The sequence below is a fragment of the Chiloscyllium punctatum genome, chromosome 14 (assembly GCF_047496795.1).
Source record: "Chiloscyllium punctatum isolate Juve2018m chromosome 14, sChiPun1.3, whole genome shotgun sequence".
NCBI classification, from domain to species: Eukaryota; Metazoa; Chordata; class Chondrichthyes; order Orectolobiformes; family Hemiscylliidae; genus Chiloscyllium; species Chiloscyllium punctatum.
Window position 1 is genome coordinate 253,663 of NC_092752.1, and position 9,805 is coordinate 263,467.

The 9,805-nt window shown below is 41.5% G+C and overlaps 1 protein-coding gene across 1 annotated transcript; it reads right to left on the reverse strand.

Moving 5' to 3' along the window:
* Positions 1–985: 985 nt before the first annotated feature.
* smim19 (small integral membrane protein 19) lies at positions 986–9,159 on the reverse strand. The gene is made up of 3 exons (XM_072583699.1): positions 8,904–9,159; positions 8,616–8,740; positions 986–4,045 (listed from the first exon to the last, which is right to left on the reverse strand). The coding sequence occupies exons 1-3, from the start codon at positions 9,017–9,019 to the stop codon at positions 3,987–3,989; spliced, it is 300 nt and encodes a 99-aa protein (XP_072439800.1). The 5' UTR covers positions 9,020–9,159; the 3' UTR covers positions 986–3,986.
* Between the last annotated feature and the right edge of the window lie 646 nt (positions 9,160–9,805).

The following is a 9,805-nucleotide window of genomic DNA, read 5'->3' on the forward strand; positions in this document are numbered from 1 at the left end:
TGAATGGTGAGCAGACTTTACAGAAAACTCTGAGACTCAGAGGAAATCAATTAACTGAATAATCAATTATTTGAATGAAATAGTGCACGCCCATCTCATTCAGATAATTGAGGTTCCTCTGTATTGATTTAATTTCATTGCTTACTAATAAGGCAACCCCACCTCCCTCTGCCCACCTGCCTATCTTTTCAATAGGATGTATATCCTTGAATATTCAGCTCCCAATCCTGATCCCTCTGCAGCCATGTCTCCTTGACGCCCAACTGATCATACCTGCCAATTTCGATCTGCGCCACAAGCTCATTTACCTTATTCCTTATACTGCACGCATTCACATATAAAACTTTCGGTCCTGTATTAACCGTCCCTCTGCTCATTGACATTCGTTTATCTGATGTGTGTGAAGTTTGATTGTTAGCCCTTTCCATACACTCTGTCCTATTTGTGTCTGTGCTGGAGATTTTAATAACTTCTTCTGAGTTCTGCACTCTTACCTCCTTCTTCAATTCAGGCTTTCTAAGTTCCCCTCTCACCAAATCCCCTCCCTTCAGTTTAAAGTCCTGTTTTACAGCCGTTGTTATGCAATTTGCTAGCACTCTGGTCCCAGCATGGTTCAGGTGAAGACCATGTTGATAGTACTAAATTAACCCAGTGCTAGACACTGCTTATTACAGTAAGTGATATTTAAAAACACTCGTTTGTGATCTTGAGAATTTAGATATACAAAATGTTTAAATAATGTATACATAATATGGTTTATATATAAATTATGTAAATGAAATTCTTGCTTTATGAGAACACTGTGACATGCTTTGATTTTCAAAAAAAAAAGTACATCGCATGCACAGTACCAAACGATGAACTGAATCCAATCTTCCATGTGAAGCACTGGGTGGAGGCCATGCACAAGTTGTGCCTGCAACAAAGCTCTTCTATTTGATCAGAAGGAATAAAACAAATAATCAAAAGAAAGAGCACAACAGTATTCTTTAAAACTATTTATTGTCTAACATACAGCACTTTTAAATTCTTTATTAGTAATCATGTCAGTATTTCACAAGGTACAAAACAAATTCTACCCAGTCCAATCAAAATTCTGTTTAAACCATTATGTGGATGAGTACATGGAATAAACTGCTATTTTCTGTTTGCTGTGAAGTCTGAGCTAAGATATGAACTAAATTAAAGTTACCAGATAAGTTACTGACATAAACATAACTTTACTATCATGAGTTTAATATGTGAATATATGTAATGGTTCCAGATGTCCATTTGGTAACTACACCGATAATCAATACTCAACCAAAGAGATCAAAATCTCTAGTCTTGAATTAATCTATTGTTGAAAAATGTGGTGCTGGGAAAACACAGCAGGCCGGGCAGAGAGGAGTAGGAGAATTGATGTTTCGGGCATAAGCCGTTCTTCAGGAATGAGGCTGGTGTGCCAAGCGGGCTGAGATAAAAGGTAGGGGGAAGGGAATTGGGGGAGGGGTGCTGGGAATACGATAGGTGGAAGGAGGGTGATAGGCTGGAAAGGGGGAGGGGGGGCGGAGAGGTGTGGAAGAAGATTGCAAGTCAAGAGGGCCATGCTGAATCTGGGGGTTATGACTGAGCTAAGGTGAGGGGAGGGGAAATGAGGAAGCTGGAGAAATCTACATTCATCCCACGTGGTTGGAGGGTTCCCAAGCGGAAGATGAGGCGCTCTTCCTCCAGGAGTTGTGTGGCCAGGGTCTGGCGATGGAGGAGGCCAAGGACCTGCATGTCCTTGGCGGAGTGGGAGGAGGAGTAAAAGTGTTCAGCCACGGAGCGGTTGGGTTGGTTGGTGCGGGTGTCCCAGAGGTGTTCCCTGAAACGTTCGGCAAGTAGGCGGCCTGTCTCCCCAATGGAGAGGAGACCACATCGGGTGCAGCGGATACAGTAAATGATGTGTGTGGAGGTGCAGGTGAATTTGCGACGGATATGGAAGGATCCATTGGGGCCTTGCAGGGAGGTGAGGGGGGTTGGGGAGGTGGGTGGAGAGAGGTGTGGGTGCAAGTTTTGCACTTCTTGCGGTTGCAGGGGAAGGTGCCGGGAGTGGAGGTAGGGTTGGTGGGGGGTGTGGACCTGACGAGGAAGTCGCGGAGGGAGTGGTCTCTACGGAACGCCCTTGGGGGTGGGGAGGGAAATATATCCCTGGTGGTGGGGTCTGTTTGGAGGTGGCGGAAATGATGGAGGATGATACGATGTATCTGGAGGTTGGTGGGGTGGAAGGTGAAGACCAGTGGGGTTCTGTCCTGGTGGCGATTGGAGGGGCGGGGTTCAAGGGCAGAGGTGCGGGAAGTGGAGGCGATGCGGTGGAGAGCATCGTCAACCACATCTGAGGGGAAATTGTGGTCTTTGAAGAAGGAGGCCATTTGGGTTGTTCGGTAGTGGTTTTTCCTTCAGGGCAGAGGCAATGACCTGGTGGGTGCAGTGAGAGAGGGACTCACTGAAATCCTTGAAGAGGGAGGAGAAGAGCTTCTTCAAGGCAGGCATCCTTGCAAGAGGATTCGCAGTAGGTTAAGATCAACTTAACTAAGATCCTAGTTAATCTATTGTTGTCAATACAGCAGTTAGAAGGGGCTGAATTTCAGGTGTTTAAATATATATTGGGTTGAATTCTACTTCTGCTGACTATCCAGTGACCCCATCTGATAAATATCTGATTTTGAGGCAGGGTAACTAACACCAGAACGTTGTCCAGCTTCTTATTCCACAAAGTGCCACAAGACCACAAATGTCTGTGGCTATACCAGGAGGAAAAAGAACAGAAAAAGTGAACAGATATTTAAATTAAGCATTTAAAATATTGTAACATCTAAAATTATTTTTAAAAGCTATTTTAATTAACATTTAACTAGATAACGTGTTACTTAACAGTTCTACATTTGGTTCTGCTATAATGTGTATTTCTTCAAGGCAAATTGGCTTTAATGCGATTGAAGAATTTAGATCATTATTTGTAGAACCTGAACTTTCCTCACATGTAATCAGCTAAAATGTGATTCCGGTCTCATTAGTTTACATGGTGCAGCCATTACCCTATTTTTCTTAACACGAGCTCGCACGAGAACGGAACTATTGTTATATCAGAACTGACTTTATTATAAAATCCAATTACAATATAAAATTAAAATAAATTACAATGAGAATCCTCACACCAATAAAATCGTACTGTATTCTAGCTTACAAAAATCTTTAGAACAAAAATGTATGCTTAGAAATGGAAATGGCTCAGCATTAAACTGTTCAAAAATCCTCAACTGAAAAGGTGTTGTTTCATCACAACATCAATCCTTCGAAAATTATTCTCAAACATCACATCTCTATCTCGGAGGTCACTTGTGGATCTGTAATAATTATCCCAGAGGGAGGAACAAGCTTGATTTTAGACAAACTGGATAGATTTTTGGTTCCTCAGAAATTGAGGGGGAAGGGTTAGAGTGGGAAAGTGCAGTTGAGTCAGAAGATTAGCTGTGATCAAACTGACCATTGCAGCTGGCTTCAGGATGAAATAGTCTACTCCTAATTAGAGTGTTACGTTCCTATTAACTTGTATTCTTTCATTAACATTGTGAGGTTAGGAAGGCAATCTTACAAATAGCTGAGAACACTCAAAGCCTTGATTCCCTTCCTCATCATATTTTATGGGGAGGAAACCAACTTCATTAACAGAATTGATATCAGTGGTTTTGTTTTAAAAATATACAAATTGGTGATTTAGATGTAGATCAGGAAGGTTAAGCCCATTTTCTTAATATGATAAGGAACAGTCTCACCTCTCCTGTATATTTGTTTTGCAAGAAATGAACATTAAGTTTCAATTGCTAACATATTATGCTCTGATTTCAGATTCCTATAATTTTTATTGTTTTTTTAATGGCTTCACCTTCTAGTCACGATCCTTACTTCATTTCCACTTGAGTATCAATAGTGCCTGTGTGTTATTATATTGTAGCTATCAGTTCTCAGTCCACTGTAAGCTGCACACTATCCGGCTGTTCTTGCTGCAGGTCGTACTTTCGTGCTGAAATGATACAAAACAGTACTTGAAATAAATCAAAAACAAAGACAGAGTTACTGCTATATTGATATTTGCTGAGTAAAGTTCAAGCTTGGAATTCACCTTCCCAGCTCAAAATGATAACTTCAGCAATCACATAACCAGAACTGAACAGAGAAACGCTAAAGAACCGAAGGCTCTGTGGACATTGGTCTTGCAAACTTACTGTGTTGTCAAGAATATAGGAAATACTTGCACCCCATTAAATTATGACTTAACACACAATTCTAAATGGAAGTATTTCAACAAAATTTTAAAACATTCTCACTGCAATCTTATCAGAATATAGAAGAAGAACTTACATCATTATATCCACCTTAATTTAACAGTTGGGAAGTGCATTGACTCTAGCAGGAAGGAAAGACTATTAGAGAACGTCAACTGCATTTTTAAAGAGAAATGTCTAAATGATATAAGTGCAGACCATTCTTTTTGTTTTGTACAAGGATTTCTTGAGCAATAATGTGTACAGAAAAGGTATGTCATGATTATGTAATTATGGCTCAGTAATTTTTATGAAAAACTGTGAAAGGCAATAATTTTTTTGTAGAAGAAAGAGGTTAGATCTCAATGTAACTTGGGCAAGAGCTATAATCATGGCTGCTACTGTGCCTATACCACTACCAATTCTGTGGAGATTATAGTGAGACATGTTAAATGATAAACCCCTCTCAGTCAAGAATTATCAAAGTCCTTTGTCAACAAACTGGATATGGATTAGAACAAAAGCTAAGAACCAGAGGTGGGAGATGAACAGTCTGACTTCCAGCTTCTGTAACTGTTTTTTTTGAAGATTAATGTACTACCACTTGTATTCATTGACCACATGGTGATCACGTCTGGTATTGTAATATATGGCAAGACACTTCAACACAAAATTACCAATAACTGGGCTCAGCCAGAAGAATGGAAAGGCTGAACATAGATCCTCACTATGAATTGTGAGAGTTGAACTCAGGACAATATTAGAAGTTATTTCAGTTAGCTACAGCTGGATTGGAGATAGCAGGGTTGGCTAAGACAGAGCACTACAGTAATTCAACAAACATGAATTCAGAACTCAATCACAATGTGAAAGTTTTAAAACGAAATTTGGAAAAACGGTCAACAAAAATCACAAAGAGCCCAACTAATTCACAAATGTTTTGAGAAGGAAGTTCTTAATCAGAGTAGCTAACAATAATAACAAACTATATTTCTATAGCATCTTTAATGTAATAAAATGCCCCATAGTCCTTGACAAAATCATTATGAAATAAATCTTAACTCTGACCCAGATAAATATATATTTGGATCTTGGGCAAATAAGTCACCTTTAATGCAGCATTTCAAAAGAGGAGCTAAAGACCCAGAGAGAGCTAGGAAAGAAAATTCAGAGTTGAGAGACCAGACAGCTGAAGGGAAGGCTACAGCTGTGGGACAATTTAAGTTGGAGATGTTCAATAGACTGGAATCTTGAAAGACTAAGAAATTGTGGACGGCTCTTGGAATGGGGGAAATGACATAAATGCTAGTTCTACAGTAATATTACTTATCATCAAATCACCCTCTGCTGAGGCCTCAAAAGCCACAGTTGTATCAAGTTAACAAAAAAAAAGCAATTCAATATCAGAGCGCAGTATTCCACTTCCTTGGGGCAACTCAGATGAATAAATATTGGCCTTGCCAATGATATTCCCACACCTAAGAATCAAAAGTGCTTTCCCTCATTGATATTTAGCCAAACACATTCTGACACAGACTTGTCATTTCAAATGATGCCTGATGTAGTAAAGGTAGGGATCCTCATGTGCTGGAAAAGAGCATTAGAATAGATGGATGTTTGATGAACGGTTCAGACATGATGGGCCGAATGGCCTCTTTCTTGCTGTTAAAAACTTTATGACTTTAATGTCAAGCAGCATCTGACTAAGTGTGGCATCAAATAGACCGAACAAAATTTTAATAAATGGGAATCAAAAGAAATCCTCCTGTGGTTGTAGTCATACCTGGTAGATAGGAAAATGTTTCAGGTTGTTGGAGGTCAGTCATTTTAGCTCTTGAACATCTCTGCAGGAGTTATAGAGTCATAGAGATGTACAGCACGGAACCAGACCCGTCGGTCCAACCCATCCATGCTGACCAGATATCTAGTCCCACCTGCCAGCACCCGGCCCATATCCCTCCAAACCCTTCCTATTCATACACACATCCAGGTACCTTTTCCATGTTGCAATTGTACCAGCTCCCACCACTTCCTCTGGCAGCTCATTCCATACATATACCACCCTCTGTGTGAAAACGTTGCCCCTTAGGTCTCTTTTATATCTTTCCCCTCTCACCCTAAACCTATGTCCTCTAGGTCTGGGCTCCCCCACCCCAGGGAAAAGACTTTGTCTATTTATCCTACCCATGCCCCTCAATTTTGTAAACCTCTATAAGGTCACCCCTCAGCCTCTGACACTGGGGAAAACAGCCCCAGCCTGTTCAGCCTCTCCCTGTAGCTCAGATCCTCCAACCCTGGCAACATCCTTGTAAATCTTTTCTGAACCCTTTCAAGTTTCAAAACATCTTTCCGATAGGAAGGAGACCAGAATTGCATGCAATATTCCAACAGTGGTCTAACCCATGTCCTGTACAGCCGCAACATGACCTCCCATCTCTTGTACTCAATACTCTGACCGATAAAGGAAAGCATACCAAACATCATCTTCACTATCCTATCTACCTGCGACTCCACTTTCAAGAAGCTATGAACATGCATTCCAAAGTCTCTTTCTTCAGCAACACTCCGTAGGACCTTACCATTAAGTGTATAAGTCCTACTAACATCTGCTTTCCCAAAATGCAGCACCTCGCATTTATGTGAATTAAACTTCATCTGCCACTTCTCAGCCCATTGGCCCATCTGATCAAGATCCTGTTGTAATCTGAGGTAACCTTCTTCGCTATCCACTACACCTCCCAACTTTGGTGTCATCTGCAAACTTACTAACGATACCTTTTATACTCACATCCAAATCATTTATATAAATGACGAAAAGTAGTGGACCCAACACTGATCCTTGTGGCACTCCACTGGTCACAGGCCTCCAATCTGAAAAACAACCCCCCACCACCATCCTCTGTCTTCTACCTCTCAGCCAGTTCTGTATCCAAATGGCTAGTTCTCCCTGTATTCCATGAGATCTAAGCTTGCTAACTGGTCTCTCATGGGGAACCATGTCAAATGCCTTACTGAAGACCACATCTATCACTGCCCTCGTCAATCCTCTTTGTTACTTCTTCAGAAAAGTCAATCAAGTTTGTGAGACATGATTTCCCACGCACAAAGCCATTCAGGATAGTCTCCCCAGACCAAACCATTTCCAACTGGCTCAACAACGACCTTCCCTCCATTGTAAGCAGGGATGTTTGCCAACAATTGCACAATGTTCAACATCATTCAAGACTCCTCGGGTATTGAAATAGCCTACATTCATACACAGCAAGACCTGGACAATATCCAGTTTTGGGCTGATTGGTGACATATAACATTCATGCCATACAGTGCCATCAAGACAGAATCTGACTATCAACCCTAGATATTCCATTTCCATCACTGATGCCCCATCAACACCTAGGGAATTACCATTGACTGGAAGCTGAACTGGACAAGCTATGTAAACACAGTGACCACAAGAGCAGGTCAGAGACTAGGAATTCTTCTCAGTAAATCACTTTCTGCCTCCTCATCATTCACCAGGCACAAGTCAGAAGTGTGAAGGAATACTCTGCACTTAATTGGATTGGTGCACTTGAAGAATTTAGACAATAACCAGCACCCCATGCACTTTTGTTCCCTCCACCTCTGGCAGACAATGGCAGCCACATGTATGTACCTGCCCCAAGAAATACAGCAGCAATTCACCAAGGCAGCTTAGACAATGTCTTCCAAATCCACTATTTCCAACATCGCACATGACAAGGACCGCAGATATGTGGGAATCTCACTACGTGCAAGTTCCTCTCCAAGCAACTCACCGTCAGTCAGTCAGTACTTCAAAATTCTGGATTCCTCTCCCTAAAGCACTGTAGATATACATATACAACATACTGCAGGAGTTAAGGCAGCAGCTCACCGCTACCTTCTCATGTGACAAATAGCAAATAGATAAGATTAGATTCCATACAGTGTGGAAACAGAACATTTGATCCAATAAGTCCACATTGACCCTCGGAACAGTAACCCACCCACACCCATTCCCCTACCCTACATTTATCCCTGACAAATGCACCTAACACTCTGAGCAGTTTAGCATGGCCAATTCACCTGACCTGCACATCTTTGGATTGTGGGAGGAAACCGGAGCACCCGGAGGAAACCCACAGAGACGGGGAGAATGTGTAAACTCCACACAGAGAGTCACCAGAGGGTGGAATCGAACGCGGTCCTGGCACTGTGATGCAGCAGTGCTAACCACTGAGCCACAGTGTCACCAACGGGCAATTCAAACATCCTGTGGAAGAATAAAAAATAAACATTTTTTGCAACATCAGGACTGAATAAACTTACCGATGTAGTACATCTCTAACTGTTGCCGTAATCGAACTTTCTGTAAACTGTCATAAAAATTGGGCTCAGGTGTTGGGTCAACAGTTGGGGGCACAGTGAATATTCGCATAATCTTCCTTTTGTTTCTAAAATTGAAAACCTTGGATTAACTTTACGCAGTCAGCCACATTTTGTGGGGAGGGGGAAAGGGGAAAGTGGGGAGAGGGGGAAAGAGAGAGTGGGAGGAGCGGTGTAGGGTGTCGAGGTTGGATCGAGCCGGGACACTGCGATCTTTTGGTGGTAACTCACTTCCGAGCGTAGACCAGGAGCCCGAAACTGACCAAAATGGCGATCAGATAAACATTGGTGGCCTCGTTCCAGGCCTCATGCACCGTGTAGTCCATCTCGGCCCCAGCACCGGCCATGGTCTCGTCTGCTCCGCTCCGGAAACACTAACTCTGCTGTTTTTTCCCTCAGATCCTGTCGAATCTGCGGAGTTCAACAACAATTTACTGTTTTTGTTAAACACCAGGCGGTCTGTCCCAGAATAACAGGAATTTTCTTCCAGGTTCATAGGTCATAGGGTTTGCCCTGTGTTGTCCCAGGATTGAAATTGTTAAATTGTCTTTTTCGGGATGGTTTATAGATTTATTAATTCTGCTTTAATCCAAAGAGATATTTTGTTACTATTAGGAAGTGAATTATGTTTTTTTTGACCCAATTGCGTTTTCTTATTCTTTTACCATTCAGTGAACCAGTATTTTATTACCTTGACTTCATGGTAAGCTGCCTCTGTCACCATGTTACAGAGCACCTAAGTATAAGTTTAGTTAGTCCTTAACCCTGCTTTGAATTCAATTTCAGATATCCGTCTAAAACACTTTTGAAAGTATATTCACTTCCCTGCCTTCCACTAACCTTTGTAAAGAAAATTCCACACATTGCTACACTTTTATATTTCATTCCCTTTGTAATTTCTAACATATAGTTTGCCTTCCTGATCACTTTCTGCTGCATTTTGCGATTTACATACCAGATGTCCAGAGCTGTACATGAGGTTTGCATTTTCTCCAGTTAAATAACATACAGCTGTTTTATTCTTGCAAATACACATTTGACATATTCCCACATTATACACCACTTATAAAATTTCTGCTCACTCACATCACCAATGTACGTTCGTTTGCAGAAACAAATTACTGCAGATGCTG